The 16,775-nt window shown below is 41.6% G+C and overlaps 1 protein-coding gene and 1 long non-coding RNA gene across 2 annotated transcripts; one reads left to right on the top strand and one right to left on the bottom strand.

Annotated features, from left to right (window-relative positions):
• Positions 1 to 415: 415 nt before the first annotated feature.
• LOC110341846 lies at positions 416 to 10,020 on the bottom strand. The gene is made up of 3 exons (XR_002383855.2): positions 9,977 to 10,020; positions 8,584 to 8,653; positions 416 to 659 (listed from the first exon to the last, which is right to left on the bottom strand). It is a non-coding gene; the product is annotated as an uncharacterized LOC110341846 (long non-coding RNA).
• On the top strand, positions 4,511 to 15,598 carry Scrg1 (stimulator of chondrogenesis 1). Its single transcript, XM_005075152.4, has 3 exons — positions 4,511 to 4,667; positions 12,383 to 12,635; positions 15,372 to 15,598. Exons 2-3 carry the CDS (start codon positions 12,394 to 12,396, stop codon positions 15,424 to 15,426), a joined length of 297 nt encoding a protein of 98 aa, XP_005075209.1. The 5' UTR covers positions 4,511 to 4,667; positions 12,383 to 12,393; the 3' UTR covers positions 15,427 to 15,598.
• Positions 15,599 to 16,775: the final 1,177 nt, after the last annotated feature.

The following is a 16,775-nucleotide window of genomic DNA, read 5'->3' as shown; positions in this document are numbered from 1 at the left end:
AGGACACCATACTCTCTCTTCCCAGGGGAAAGAGGGCTCAGGCTTACTATTCTAAGGAACAGACTCTCCTGCCACCATTAACCACAGCAGGCAGCTCCCAGGACACGACACTGCTGAAGTTGTATCCCAGTGTAACTGTGTCTCTTAAAAGCATTTTTCTTCCTGGCACTGTCATCTTGCTCCACTGGGGACGTGGTAATTCTGCATTCCCTTCCAGGACCTCACCGGAGACTCCTGGGGCAGTCTGCTTTCATTAGCTTTTACTTCTGGTGGCACGAAGCTAGGTTTGAGAAATAAAGATTCCGTTGTTTAACCTAGTTGCACAAACCATTCTAGGCACAACTGTCCCAGGTTATACAGAAATCTTGAGGGAGAATTTTGAATAGTTTTAAGCAACAAAACAAAACAAAAACAATTTGGTGAATTCAACAGCGTGTTTCTTTTTAACTGATGAGACCGTGATGTAGTTTAGACAGTATGCAGACGGTAGCTACTTATTTCAAAGACATCTTGTGAATTAGCTTTAAGTTTCTGAGGTGATCCTGTGTCTCCTTTTGTCAAGGATGCTCATGCAGGACAAGTTCTTCCTCTCTGCTGGGAGAAACCACTGGCTGCTTTTCCATGGGCCCCAACCTCAGAGATCCCAGAGGGACCAGAGTCTGAAGGATACGAGAAAAAGAGGTCAATTGTGGAATAGACAAGCGGGTTCAGGATCAGGGCATATGCATGAGCCCCCAGGTAGGCATCAGAGGGAGGGTTGAGAGATGCTCTGATTCCACCCCCACCTCCCCACCAGCCCCCCCACCCCCACCAGCCTAAGATTTATGATGTCTGAAATTACTTCTAACTGAGATAATTCTGAGACTTCTGGTTGCAAGGATTTTATGGTTGTTATGATTTTTTGTTTGGTTGGTTTTGGTTTTTCAAGACAGAGTTCTTTGTGTTGCTTTGGGGGCTGTCCACCTGCCTCTGCCTCCTGAGTTCTGGGATTAAAGGTGTGCTCCTGACTGGTTGTTGTTTTTTAAGAAATACAGATTAGAACACTTTTCAAATGTAATGCAAGTTCTTTTAATGCAATTGTTTGAGTTCTACCTGAAGTATTGTTTTACTTTGGAATCATCTGTGGTGATATTTTGTTTGTGCTTTAACAAATGAAGCTTGCCTGAAGATCAGAGTAAGGAGCTAGCCACTAGTTAGCCATAGAGGCCAGGCAGTGGTGGTACACACTTTTAATACCAGCATTCGAGAGACAGGAGGATCTCTGTGAGTTCAAGATCATCCTGGGCTACACGAAATTGATCCAATGTAAAAGAGAAAGGAAGGAAGGGAGGGAGGGAGGAAAAGAAGGAGGGAGGGAAGGAGGGAGGGAGAGGGAGAGAGAGAGAGAGAGAAAGGAAATTTAGAGAAAATTAGGATTTATTCTAGTTTACAATTCCAAGCTACAGTCCATTGTTGTGGGGAAGTCAAGACCAAAAGCTCCAACAGCAAGTCACATCACATCTACAGCAAAGAGAAATGAACACATACTTGCTTGCTTGCTTACTTGCTTACTTGCACTCAGTTTGATTTCTCTGCTCTTACACAATTTGAGATCCTTTGCCTAGGGGATGGTACCTCCCACAGTGGGCTAGATCTTTCCATACCAATTAGCTTAATTTATACAATTCTTCACAGATATGCCCTCAGCCTAAACCTAATGCATATAATCCCTCATTGAGACTCTCCAGGCGACAGTACATTGTGTAAGATCTACAAAACTAAGCATCCCAGCAGATAAATACTGGTCCACCAGAACCTTGCTTCTCTTGACCTACCTCTGTATCAGGGTGGGCACGTGTAGCTTCCCCAGAGCTACTGTTGAGAGCCACCCTCATTCTTATTGATATATTCATCCTTTGGACTTCCACCATGCTTCTAATTTTCAGAGCACTTCTTGGCTGCCCCTTGTTAATTTTAATCTCAGCTGTCTACCCTGTCCCTTGGAGGCTGACGACCCTTAAGATTCTGGTCCTAGCACTATTCTTCCCTCTATAATCTATTTTGAGAGGCATTCTAGAATAACAGTGAAAAGTGAAGACACAAGAACTGCACTGATCCTGTTGTTTTCTGACTGGGAAACTTATCTAACTTCTCTGATACGTCCTCACATGCTAAGATATGCTGTAACAGAAGCCATTTCTGAGGGTCATAAACAGGGGAGCTATATTCTCACATGCAATGAGTGTACCACAAAACATAGTAAGCTTTAGGCAGCACAACCATCACTCCAGCTTTCAATTAGTTGAAAACTCTACAAGTCATATATTTGACATTTAGTTGGTTATTAGTAAACTTTAATTCTCTGGCCAGACTTTTTCCTGAGCCCCAGGTCTGTCCAACCACCAATTAAACATTCCCAAATGCTCCTTAACTCAACATTTACCAAGTAACTAATTTCTGTCTTCCCACTCCTGCTTTAGCCAAAACTCTTGTATTTGTTTTCCTGTTTGAATAACAGCTCTCCCTTTTGGATTCTTTTTCCAGATAAATGACAGCACAATTCAGCAAAGCCCAAGCCTTTGAAAGCTAAATGTTCTCTTCTTCAACTAGCCCTGTCTTAAACATAACATAATCGCTAACTGAGTGATTCAGTTTCCCCTTTATTGCTAATTCAGTTTTATCTGTTTTCTCTTATGGATTACTGCTACAGTTCTGTTCCCCAACAGACACAATTACATTCTCCCAGGAAAAGAATCTCAGTTGGGAATTGTCTACATAGGGTTGGACTGTGGGCATATGTGCGTATAATTATCTTTGGTTACTTGATGTAAGAAGACACAGTCTACCTTGGGTGGCACCATTCCCTAGGCAGAGGGTCTTGAACTATTCAAGAGTGGAGAAACCAAGTTGAACACAAGCAAGCAACCAAATGAGCACGTGTGTGCCCTTTCTTTCTGTTCTGGACTGTGGATGTGATGTGACCGCCTGTTTGAGGTTCCTGCTGCCTTGACTGTTCTTATGGACTGAATCCACAACTGGTGACTGAAAAGAACCCTTCTTCTCCTGAGGTGATTTTTGTCAGGGCAGTTCATCCCAACAACAGAAAGTAACTAGAGCATGATATTTGTTATTGGAGGTATTTCGATCACTTATGCCTTCCCATCCCTGTAATTTCATTTCCAAGACCTCTGGTTTCAGTCATACAAAGTTACTTGTCATACCCAAAGTTGTTGCTCTATCCTTCACCATCGTGCTTTTGTTAAGATTACCTTGTGGTGATACATTGTTTATGATCTAATAAAGCCACTGAAGATCAGAAAAGCAAAGCAGCCATGACACTTGCTCTTACCTCTCCCACAGGCTGAAAGTGGTGATCCTGTCTCCACAAGCTCTCACCAAGCCTCAGACTGCTGTGTCTCCTCAACGTGGCTGGAGAATCCATCTCCACATGAGACCCTTTGCTATTTATACCTCCCTAATGCTGGGATTAAAGGCGTGTGACTCCAAGGGCTGAGATCATCTTCGTGTGAGCTATTTATCTTTAGATCTACATAAATTTCGTGTAGTTCAGTGTGGCCTTGAACTAACAGAGATCCATCTACCTCTACCTCCCAAGTGGTGGGATTAAAAGTGTGTGCCAACACCACCTGGCTTCTATAGTTTAGTGAGGCTGGCTTTGCAAACTGATCTCGTTTGTTAGATCATAAATAATATATCAGCACATAACCTGGGATGACCTTTCCTCTGTTCTCTTCCCACATAATGCCTATTTTGCTATAGTGTTTCTAGTTCCTAACACTGCTCCTGATTGAGTTTAAAAGGCCTAAATGAGAGTTGAGTGTGGTGGTATGTGCCTGCAATCCCAGTACTCAGGAGACAGGCAGGAGTATCACTGCCAAGTTGAGGCAAGTTTGAGGCAGTGTGGTCTACATAGTAAGGTCAAGACCAACCAGGGCATACACACAGTGAGACCCTATCTCAACAAACAAACTAACCAAAAGATAGTTAAATAGAGGTTAGAATGTCTAGAATTTTACTGTTTGTTCAAAATATGGTCAATTCCGTGTGTGTGTGTGTGTGTGTGTGTGTTTTCTGAGACCCAAAATAATTTTCTGTTGATTTATTTATCTTTGCTTTCATCAAATGGGTAAATGGTGGAAGAATGAACCATGAATCTGAAAATATCTTTTATTAAAATGTCATGAGTTATATAAATGTTGAGGGACACCGTGAAGGATCAAAAAAGAGCCCCCTCACCTTTTTTCCTAGGGGACACATCCTCTGCCTCTTCTCTTTTCCTCCCTCCACCCACCCCCAAACTTCTCTTACAGTAAAAGCCACTCTGTGTTCTGTTTAAATCCCCAAGGTTTCAAATTTTATTGCCCAAGACTCTGCACCACTGAGGTTCTTGTATAGACTAGTTATTTCCCTCTGTGAAGAAACTGTTTAGTTCATTCTGCTTTGGAAGAGTCCAAGAGAGGCAGTTCTTGTCTCTTTCCACTCCCTGTCTCCCCTCCTTTCTGGCTAGAGCAGAGACTGTCAATCTCAGGCAGGGACAAGGCAGACAGAGGTCCATTTGTAAGGAACCTCCTCCCACTGCCTCCCCTCTCCTCCTTCGCCCAGACTACCCAGGCAGCTGGAGCACTCAAGAAGGTCTTTCTGCCAATAAGACTGAAAAGAAAGAAAAGGTATGGATTTTTCTCTATGCAAATGTTTTGCATCATTTATTCTCTCTTAAACTGCTGCTGTAGGCTGGAGCAGAAACATATGCATGTGCTAAATAGATGGGAAAGACATGGAGACTGAGAAGTTCTCCAAGGAAATGGTGCATGCACTTGCAAAGAGATGGGTCCCGAGATAAGGCAAAAGAATCTGATCCAAACAGGGAAGCAAATGAGGGTCCTTGACTGGGAAAGTCATTTGACCAAATGTTCAGGAAGAGATGGATTGCTTATGGTCTTTCATTTAATGTGCAAATTGACTCTATCCCCCCTGCCCCTCAGAACTTATGTGTGGGTGTTGAAGTATGTAAGATTTGCTCTGTCGGTTCTCTACATGAAGCTAATTGCAATGTCAAAGAAAGCAAGCAGTTTTGCTTTTAGAAACTATGGTTCCTGAAAAGAAACTGGTAGCAACGTGTGACACAAAGAGGGAATTCACTGACTGCATCCTTGGTGTTCTCACCATGGAACACAGCACTGAGTCTGTGCTGGCTGAGATGAAGAGACTCTCCCTTCAGGACTTAGAAAAACACCTCTGTAAGATTTCTTGACTCAGTTACTTGCACAGGCTGTGGCAAGCTTTCCCACTGTTGGTCCTTTTCTCCTCTGATGAGTTATTGTGGTCAGAAAAAAATTAAAATGATGCAAGATTGGGCACTAACATCATCAGCTTGTAGCATGCTCTGAGAAGCCCAAAGGCAGATCTCCTTTGGTGATTATGTAGACTGCTTTGCCAAGAGTGAAGGCATCTTCAGGGTCTAGGCTGCCACGTGTGGTACAAGAATTTTGGAAAGGCTTATCCATTTCTGTACCATTCCTGTTCCTTTGCATATGCTTTTGAGATATTTCACTTCAGACTGTCCTAGCAGAACCTACCTCTAAGACAGACGATAACAAAAGGTGAGCATTTTAAAAATTGTCTGTTGTTGTTATTGTTTTCAGTGTCCAAGAGAGCACAACTAAAACAACGATTTTAATAACTCCCAACTATGGTTTAGGAATTTCAAGTGTCAAACATTGGGGACGGGGGTTGTCCATGGTTTCGCAGACTTGCTTCTCTCTTGTAGGTTGTTGACAGACATCTGAAATGGGCTGTTCTTTCAGCCTAATTCATCAGCTCTGTTTTATTCCACTGCTCTGAACACTGGTTCCCAGAACTGACATCAGCTGCCTGGATGAACACTGCACCACAACCATCCCAATACTTCAACTCCATCTCCCTGTTAGTTTTGGCCATTGAATGGTTTAGTTTTGCCTTTCACATCCTCGTTTAACTGCAGCCATTCAAAAGCTTGCCAAAACCTCTCACAGAACTAAACTTTGCAACTCCCAGATGGCAGTGCGATGGTTTAGTGCTTATGTGGAAATGCCTTCTTTGTAATTCTTCATCCACCGCAGTGATTTTTTTTTCTGATAAAGGGTATGATGGGTGTGTGTAAATTTCTAAGTATACCAATATTGGGATATAAGTGTTATCATACAACATTAGCAACAATACTAAGGTCATCAAATTGAGGGTTTTTTTGTTTTGTTTTGTTTTTTTGTAAACCAGTGCATAACCAATCTCAAAGGTTCTCCTGTCCCTTCAGAGCTACAGTCTTTCACTGGCCTTTCTTGCAAGTTGAATGTTCTCCAGGAAGAATTTTAAGTGTGTGTGCATGACTTAAAGAGGAAAAACTGGAGAGCAATTTCCTTCAAAATGACCAGTCTTCTCGCTTTGGCTGGCATTCGTAAAAAAATTAAGTTTTGATGGTTTTCCAAGAATAATGGTTGATATTTTTTGGTTTAAAAAAATGACAAATATACCCAGGGAACAAACCAGCCTGTACATTTTTCCATTTGTTATGAAGAATTAAAACTACTTATCTGGCCAGACGTTGGTGGCACACAACAGTACTCCAGGCAGATATCTGTGAGTTCTAAGCCAGCCTGGTCTACAGCCTGGTCTACAGAGCAAGCTCCAGGACAGGCTCCAAAGCCACAGAGAAACCCTGTCTCAAAAGACCAAAAAAAAAAAAAAAAAAAAAGAAAGGTACTTATCTAAGTAAGTGAGGAGAAGGCTTTAGTTACAACATGTAATTTATGAAGTGTTTTAAAAAATTAAAAAGAAGCCTACCATAGGTGCTAGCCAGGCATGGAAATTTCCATTGCTGTAGACTAAGCCTTGGCCAGAAACACTACTTTGTGCTCTGGCATAGACATGAGGGACATGGTATGGCAATATACCTGTTTTTCCAGAAACTTATTTGCTCATTCCTTAAGTAAATGTTTCCATTTTTTTCTGAGTCAAGATGCTGGAGTGATTTAAAAAATGTTCTTATGCTCAGTCCTTGCCTTCATGAGGCTGGCATCTCCTCTTCAAACCTCACACCACCTCAGAATGCCTCTCGCCTCTTCCTGGTCTACATTCTCTCCTTGTCAGGTGCATGGCTATCATGCTATCAATAAATATCCTTTTTACTCTCACATTTCTAGTCCTGACCTTGACTTTTTAAGATCATAGTGGGGTGCTTTGAAGGAAAATGGCTCCCAAAGGGAGTGGCACTATTAGAAGGTGTGCCTTTTTAGAGTAGATGTGGTCTTGTTGGAGGAAGTGTGTCACTATTGGGGTGAGCGTTGAGGTGTCCTATGGTCAAACTACTCCCAGTGAGACAGGCCGCTTCCTGTTGACTGCAAGATGAAGGACTCTCAGCTCCTTCTCCAGCACCATGTCTGCCTACCACAAAAATGGGCTGACCCTCTGAAAGTGTAAGCCAACCCAATTAAATGTTTTCCCTTACAAGAGTTGCTGTGGTCATGGTGTCTCTTCACAGCAATAGAAACCCTAAGACAGAGAAGTTTATAGTCATCCCAAATTTAATTATCGCCACAGTATTATTCTTGAAGTTCTATAAAATTCTAATCCCAGTACTCACGAGGCAGAGGCAGGCAGATCTCTGAGTAAGAGGCCAACCTGGTCTACAGACTGAATTTTGAGAAAGCCAGGGCTACCCAGAGAAGCCCTACCTTGAAAATGCAAACAAAATACAACACAACAAATACCACCAACAACAAAATTCCCTGTTTTTTTTCTCAAAAAGGTAGGGGTGTGTGTGTGTGTGTGTGTGTGTGTGTGTGTGTATTCTACATAGACATCCAAGGATAACTTATAGAAGCCAATTCTTTCTTTGTGTCAATATGTGGGTCCTGGGGATAAAACTCAGGTCAGGTCATCTGTCCCCATAGCACTTGATGGCAAGCGTTCTTACCCACTGACCCATCTCACCAGCCCCCATTTGCATCTTCAGAGAAGCTTTCTACGGTCTGTCACAATCATCCTCACAGCTAGCCCCCGAGTTCTGTGTTTCCAGAGCTCTCATGTTTAATTGTACGACAAGATCTGTGACTTCAACTAAGTGATGTCTTGTTATTATCAATACTCACTCACGCACTCACTCACTGTGTGAAGTTACTGGTAAAGCCTACCCTTATTGCCGGGCAATGGTGGTGCACGCCTTTAATCCCAGCACTCGGGAGGCAGAGGTAGGCGGATCCCTGTGAGTTCGAGGCCAGGCTGGACCAACAGCCTTGAAAACAATACAGAGAAACCCTGTCTCGAAAAACCAAAAAAAAAAAAAAAAAAAAAAAAAGCCTACCCTTATTATTTTCGCTTTCCTGAATTCATCTGGTATTCTTGGTTCTTCTAACAGTTCTTGTTATAAAGGAAACACTAAAAATGTTTGTCAGGTTAAACAAGATAAACTAGCTTGCTTCTCTTTTCCTTTCTCTGACACAGTTATTCAGGGACTATATTAATGTGACTTCTTCCCATTCTCAGTGTTGGCTGTACTTCCTGTGAACAACCTTGCTAGCTTGCTCTTGATCTGTCAGAATCTACAGTTACCCGACAAAGATATGAAGATCAGGTCTTGAAGAAAACAATCCTGGGTTACATTTCAGTGGCTATATTTCATCTAGAACAAAAAAGAAAACGATTATGCTAGAAGTAAAAAGAGCAGCCTGAATGGCTTATTGTGCAGACTTTAATGTTTCCTATTTATATTTTGGGATCCATCCAATTGCCACTAATCTTATGTGAGTGACAGGAACTGGAGGGACTATAGCCCAATCAAAGGAGGGCAATAGGCACAGCATTACTAGGATAATTCAGCCTAAGTACTGAAATTACTAAGGAGGAATACAGCTGATATTTAGGATCTGTAAGATGTGGGTATCCCCTTCACACCCCTCTAAAGATGGGTTCACACGGTGGGAGCACTGTAGAGTTTTTGTTTCTGCTCAATATGGAGTAACAGGAGCCAAATTTACCTGTTCTATAGAAACAATACAAAACAAAACAAAGTGTGTGTGCGCGCATGTGTGTGTGTGTGTGTATGAGTGTGTGTATATGTGTGTGTATGAGTGTGTGTATATGTGTGTGTATGAGTGTGTGTATATGTGTGTGTGTATGAGTGTGTGTGTGTGTGTGTGTGTGTGTGTGTCCGGATGTGAAACAAATATTTGTGGAGATAATGGAAGTTGAGTCAGGAAGGACACTGGTCCCTGAGACAAAAGAGAAGAGCCCTATCATGTTCCTCACTACTCCTGAAGACAGACCCTAGGCTGCAGCTCAGGGAAGGAAAACCCAGGGCCCGGAGCTGAGAGACAGGGACAGCATCCATGGTTTCAGTCTACATTTCTATTCCATCATCGCATGGCGGCTGGAGGTCATACGCCAGAATACCAAACTCACTAGTAAAATGTCCAAACACACCCCAAAAGGCAAGACCAAACCATGGAAACACAAGTGACAGTGATGTCACCAAGATGTCACACTGAGAGGACCTTGCTCTTCCTCACAGACACACCAATTTAACAGCAATCCTGGGTTAATTTCCTCTTTGTAAGAAATCCTGCAATCCACAGAGAGGCTCTTATACCCTCGGTGATGCACACCACATTAAAAAAAGACCCTGTAGGAAAGGTGGAGACACACACACTCTCACCACAGTCTCCACCCTAGCACAGTGTGATGTGCAGCCAGGAGGGAGGCCCCAGCTCAGCTTTTCCCCAAAGAGTAAAGTGTTAAGAGAAGCTTTTTCTTTGTGAAGGAGCCATCCCGACAGCCTGGTTCCAGAGCCGCTTTCCCGCCAGCCTGGTTCTAGAGCCGTATCAGTCCCAAATAAACACACAAGACGCTGTATTAATTATGAAGCTGTTGGCCTTGCTGGTTTCTTCCTGGCTAGCTCTGCTTTAAGCAATTACCCCATAATTGTTAATCTAAGTATGTTTCTTACCGGAGAGAGAGGTTTCCGGGCTTCCTACCCCAATGGCGTTACATCTCGACTCTCCTGTGTTTCTCCTTCCCAGAATCCTCCTCGACTCCTAGTCCCTACTATCTAGGTTTCCTATTGGCCAGACAGTGCTTTATTGACAAATAACAGGCAAATAACAGGACTTCCCCAACAGTAAAGGAAGGAACTGGACCACGCAGCTAGTATCCTAACTTTTCCTGGTCCTATTACAGGAGCTGGCTTCTGTCTTTGTTGCTCAGAATGCTGATAGAGCCAGTATGTGCAAGTTCCCAGGGAGCTACACAAAACAAAGCAACGTGAATTTATTGAGGAAGTACAACAGCGCACGGGATAAGGATGTTGTTGGTTACTTATTGTGGGGAATGACTTACAAGAGAAACCGAAAACCTAGGTTAGTCTCTGCAGCCTTTCGAGACCCAACAGGAACCCCAAAAGAGAAAGTGCTCCTCTCTCCTCAGTCCTGTGCACACCTGTGGCCACGCCCAAACGGGCATGGTCAGCATCACAGGTACCTAGATCTCTCCCTACATGAAGTTGTTAATCACAGAGCAGGAAGAAAACCCAAAGCACATTTCTTAGGGGAAGGCAAGAGTCAGACCATGTAGAAACCTTGCATCTGTTCTTAGTATGATCAAATGGACTGGCTTTGGCTGTGCTTGTCATTCACAGCTACAAAGAAAACATCACTGTTGCTCTGTCCTCAGCCAAAACACAGAATAAATAGGCAAAAAGATCTGGCACCCAGCTTTTCCTTGGAGACCGGGAGGGTTGGGCCACACATTCAACATTCTTCTTTCTCTGAGAGCTTCTCAGGGAAGTGGCTTCCATCTCACCTGTCTCAAAGCACTGATAAACGTATTCTAGAAATACACAGACAGTTTATAGCAAAGACAGTTGTTGGGACTAGTACAAAGGTAGAGAGATCGCAAGGGAAGTTCTTTTCTTGTACAAAGCTGATTCATCAACTGGGAAAGGCAACCGGAGTTCTTTTTACTTGTTTAAATGGAATGTACTGCGGTGAACACCATCACCAGAAGCAACTTAGGTCAGAAAGGGTTTATTTCATCCGGATAACAGTTCCTCCCTGAGGGAAGTCAGGGCGGGAACTCAAGGCAGAAACCTACAAGCAGGAACCAAAGCAGAGCCTCCTGGGAATACTGCTTATTGGCTTGTCTCAGCCCCACATTCCACAGTCTTCCCTATGTTACCCTGGACCTGCAAGGGAGGGGAGGGGTTACTGCTCACAATAGGCTGGGCCCTCCGCACCAATTAATAATCAAGAAAATGCCACTCAGGTGTACCTACAGGTCATTCTGAAGGACACATTTCCTTGACTGAGGCTCCCTCCCAAGTGACTCTGGTTTGCATCATGTTGCCAAAGAAGAGGGCATGCTAAGCAACCCATTTATTTATTATTTATTTATTCTTCCTCTGCCTCCTTTTTTCTCTCCTTTATTGGTGCCTATACTTTGTTAAAAATTAAGGGATTGAAAAACCGTGTAAAAATGTTTTATCACACTTTTCTTAAAGACCGGATTTCACTGTGTTTTCTTGGCCTAGAACTTGCTATACATAGCACACATAGGCTAGCTTTAATGTATTGATCTACCTTAGCCCTCCTAGTATTGCAATTACAGGCATGCACAACTATGACCAGCCACAATCCAATTGATTTATTTTTTTTAGATGAACAACAGAATCAAATGTCATTTGTTTTGTTTTTCAAGACAGAGTTTCTCTGTGTAGCTCTGGTTGTCCTGGAATTCCCTCTGTAGACCAGGCTGACTTCAAACTCAGAGATCCACCTGCCTCTGCTTCCCGAGTGCTGGGATTAAAGGCATGTGCTGTCACTGTCCTGAAATGTAATTACACTTATTTATTTGTTTGTTTTGAGTGTGGAGCTGCCAGAACCCAACTTGCAAGAGTCAGTTCTCTCCTTCCAGTAGATCCGTCCCAGGGATTGAACTCAGGTTATCAGAGTTGGTGACAAGCACTTTAACCTGCAGTGTCATCTCAGCAGCCACTAGAACATTATTCTTCACCAAAGAAAACACACCAGAAAAAAAAAATCATTGTATGAAAAGAGACTCAACAGCCAGACTTTGGTGGCACATGCCTTTAATCCCAGCATTCAGGCGGCAGAGGCAGGCGGATCTCTGTGAGTTTGAGGCCAGCCTGGTTTACAGAGTGAGTTTCAGGACAGCCAGGACTCTGTTACACAGAGAAACTCTGTCTTAAAAAAAATAGGGAAAAATGTAAATGGTCAGAAAGTTACACTGTGAGAAACAAAAAGAATAATCCCCCTCATACTGCAAAACTTTATGCTCAGATGAAGCCCACCTTTTAAGAGACAAATGCTGACCTATTTTGTTTGTTATTCTATCTCAGGAACAAAAGCCATGATGAAATTTGTGGTGCTTGCCACCCTCGGGCTAACTCTGCTGCTAGGAGCCCAAGCCATGCCTTCAAGTCGCCTTTCTTGCTACAGAAAGATGCTAAAAGATCGTAACTGTCACAACCTTCCAGAGGGCAGAACCGACCTGACGCTGATCGACACAAACATCCAGCATCATTTCTGGGATGGTAAAGGATGTGAGATGATCTGTTACTGCAATTTCAGCGAATTGCTCTGTTGCCCAAAGTAAGGACATGACATTTCAAAGTGTATTGCTACATTTGTAGAAAAGCCTCTTAAGAGATCATCTTTTATTGTTTGACATGTTTCCAAATGATTTATAAATAGGTATTTCCACCTTGCAGCACTGATATGAAGATAAATTTGCCAATGATTTCTCTACACATATCTTTAAAACAAGGACTTTGAAAAATTTACACAAATGTATATAACACAGTATGACCAACTTTAACATATTCAGTGCTATTCATATTTATTTATAGGGTTGTTTCAATTATTTTGTTTTATCATGATTTTAATAACAACCCAGGGACATATTATTTCAGTTTTTGATTCTGATTGTTGTAGAAATGCAACATTCAATGAAGGTTTATTATATGCCAATGATGGTAATTAAATCCTTCATAGGTATTAATAAATAAATTTCATCCACTCAATAGACTCACGGTTCAGTTACCGTCTTCTTCCTTTTTGTTGTTGTTTGTCTATTTGTTTGTTTGTTTGTTTGTTTAGGCAAGATCTCGACTATAGCTCAAGCTGGCTGGAACTTGTTACATAGACCTTGAACACTCATTGAATCCTCCTCCCTCAGCCTCCTAAGTGCTGGGTTCACAGCATGAGGGACCAGTACCTGGCTTAGAGCAGCTTCAGATGGGTTTGCTGAGATTAATTACGCTCTTAAGTAAACTCAAATCCCAGCTGTTTTCAGAACCATCCAAGTGTGTGGTGTTCTTGTTGAATAACTTTGGTAGAGTCACACAGGTGAGAAGGTTGGAGTTGGAGGCTAGTCTGGGCTACACAAGGAGACTGTCACAAAAACAAAGCCTAAATAAAAATGTGAAAAATAATACCTTAACCTGATAAATTCTACGTTCAATTCTTACAACAATAACAAACATCTGTTGGTAACATAAATAAACCTCAGAGTGGACATTGTAACTAATTTGAGAACTGATAAATATTTTTTAGATTAAACGAGTTAAGGAAGAGTATCAAGTAAGTAACTAGAACAGGAAATGTTGTTAAGTGCCATGGGAGGATCTTTCAGATCCATAAGTAAATTAATTGGAAATTAAATATGTTTAAAACAATTTACATTTTGGAAAATTGTGTTTGTTAAGTAAAAAAATAAACAATGAGAGGTTTAATCAAGTTTTAGCTCTTGATTTTAAGATTATTTTCCTTTGATTAAGGATTATTTCAAATACTATGATCTTGGACATTTAATACTGTTTCATGCTTCTAGGCAAACTATAAGGTAGAAAAGGCAAATATAAATCTCTTCCCAAGGGAAGGCAGATGGAAGTGTTGGGTGATACCTCACATAACTAGCTAAAGTTACTGTGGAGACAAAAACCTGATACAGACCCAGTTGGTCCCCAAAGTGAGGTTTCCAAAGCAGTGCCTGTTCAGTGCCCTCGGACCCCAGTGCAGACTGGCTGAATCAGCTGTGCAGGGCAGGCTCAGTCATTAGAGTTCAACAAGCCCTCAGGTGTTTCTTAAGCACAATGATATTCCAGAAGCACTGTATTACATGGTGCAAGAATGTGTGTCGGGGCTGGAGAGATGGCTCAGAGATTAAGAGCACTGGCTGTTTTTCCGGTCCTGAGTTCAAATCCCAGCACTGATATGGAGGCTCGTAATCATCTGTAATGAGATCTGGTGCCCTCTTCAGAATGCAGGCAGAAAGAACACTGTATATATAACGCATAAATAAATCTTTTTTAAAAAAACTTAAAAAAAATGTGTGTTAATTAACCCCATGAAACACATTTCTAAACTGTAGAAATTAAATGCCAATCAATATTAAATTTTTTATTGGATTATTAAGCCAATTTACTGCAGTGAGCTTATATTTATTTTCTGATACAACTTTGTGATTATGACTATTAAGGCATTGAAACAGAAGTGTAAATATACTGACATCATTTCTCCTCAACTTTGAGCTTTTTTTCCAGTAGCAACAGAATCACTTTGCAAAGTGTATTTCTATTAAGTCAGAATCATACTACTCTGTATATACAATTTTATACTATTCCATGCATTTTTTTCATGGTAACTTAAACCAGCTTTTCTACCCCAAAAGATAAGACTAGCTTTTAGGACACTTTTTTTTTTTTTTTTTTGGTTTTTACGAGACAGGGTTTCTCTGTATTGTTTTGGAGGCTGTCGATCCAGCCCAGCCTCGAACTCACAGAGATCTGCCTGCCTCTGCCTCCCGAGTGCTGGGATTAAAGGCGTGCGCCACCACAGCCCGGCCTTTAGGACACTTTTATATGCACAACATCTAGGAAGCTGAGACATTTAGATTAAATATAATAAAAAATATAATATATAAGAATTTAGTAAAATTGAAATATATTTTAAATAAATATAAGTACTTTAAATTTTAGTGGTTTTCTAAGAAATATCTACTGACCTGTCTCTTAGCCTAAATTTAAACTACATAACCCATCACATCAAAGTGAACTCTTTTATATAAGGTTTTGAAATTATCTATGTTTTCCTTTTATTCATAGACAAATAATAGCATAACATCAGTGGTGAGGGGGTGAAATAAAACAGTTACCTTTTGGTCTTTGTGGTTCCTGTGGGAAGTCCTTCTACACATCTTTTTGTATTTGATTTGCCTGCAATGAATAGTCGTACCTGAAACCCTGGAAAATACCTTCCGTTTTCAGCCCAGAAAGGTCTAACCTATGCCTTAGTTTTCAGCTGCGTTAACTGTGTTCTTTCTTTCAGAGATGTCTTCTTTGGACCGAAGATCTCCTTTGTGATCCCCTGCAACAGTCACTGAGGATCGCCACGCATTCCAGAGAACTCGGGGCGTTCCCCAGTTCCCACTAACTGCATCCGTGTAGCTACAGTTCCGATTTCCCATAGTGTGTACAAAAGCACAGCTTGTACAAAGTCTCACTCGCCCCCGAGTAAACCTGGCTAACACAGCAATAAAAGTTATTTCCACTCCACTTGTCTCTGTGGACGTTTGTTGGCACTGTTTAAAATGTTTGGCTAGAGGACTTTTATTTAGGAGGGGTTCACTGCATTCAGTAAGAGTTCTGTCCCCTAATGCGCAGATAACCAGAAGGCTGATTCGGAGAGAGAGCCAGATAACAAAATGAGCTTGCTGGAAGTTACACGTTTTGCATTAACAAGGAAAAGGAGAACCCATCTTTAAGTGCATTTTTTAATTTTGAACACCATTCAAACACACATTTGTATCATTAAGACCATGATGTATTTCCCGAAGTATATATATATATATTTTTTTTTTTGGATGAAAAAGTGCACTTTTGCAGGGAGATCTGGAGTGTGATTCTGTTGATAGATACATGACCGCATGCGGAGGCTTGGGTTTGAATCCCAGTTCTACATAGACTGGAAAGTGTTGTTTGGCATTAAATTCAGGGGTTGCCCCTTAATCAACCTCTGTCCTAATCGGCATTTACAACTCCACAGCTACCAACAGCTATTCCCTCACATTGGCTGCAGCCAGGCTGGAATTCCGTTCCCTCAGGCACCAACTAAAGGGAACTTTCTCTAGATCTCTCTCCCTCGATAGAACTCAGGATTCAGAGGTTGAGCTGAAATTCTGCTCACTCAAAGAGGCTGAATAGCAAGTAGCTAACCTTCCCTCCTAGCTCAGGATCCCGGAAAAAGGGGGTGTCCTCTGTTCAGGCTCCACTTATGAATCCTAGCAATACATGGTTCCTCCTTACCACTTCCTGCCAGCTAGTTGCTGACTCAACCTCCTGACCTCAGGTGAATTTTATTTAATCAGACAAATGTAACATGTCTTTGCATCATTAAACAAATATTCCACAGTATAAACAAATGTAACACATCTTAATATTCCACAACAGGAATATAGTGGTACATACCTTCAGTCCCAGCACTGAGAAGGGGTGGCTATGTAGTAAGCTTGAGTCCAGCCTGGGCTACATGAGACCTTATTTAAAAAAAAAAGAAAGAAAGAAAGAAAAAGAAAAAAAAGGACATTTTCTAATTGTGAGGAGACAACTTTGGGTTTTAGCCTTACATTTTAAAATGTAAGTGTTGACTCACAATAACCAAGAAAGTTAATTTCAGAAATTTCCATTATATACAAACATATGTCTGGTGTTGTTGGTGCTTGCCTTTAATCCC

The sequence above is a fragment of the Mesocricetus auratus genome, unplaced genomic scaffold (assembly GCF_017639785.1).
Source record: "Mesocricetus auratus isolate SY011 unplaced genomic scaffold, BCM_Maur_2.0 Super-Scaffold_6731, whole genome shotgun sequence".
NCBI lineage: Eukaryota > Metazoa > Chordata > Mammalia > Rodentia > Cricetidae > Mesocricetus > Mesocricetus auratus.
The sequence above is the reverse complement of the archived record's forward strand: the minus strand, read 5'-3'. Positions and strand labels throughout refer to the sequence as shown.

Coding starts and splice junctions, on each gene's coding strand:
- Scrg1 (XM_005075152.4), top strand. CDS start 12,394: ATGATGAAATTTGTGGTGCTTGCCACCCTCGGGCTAACTCTGCTGCTA. Junction 12,636..15,371: donor GAATTGCTCTGTTGCCCAAA/GTAAGGACATGA, acceptor TCTTTCTTTCAG/AGATGTCTTCTTTGGACCGA.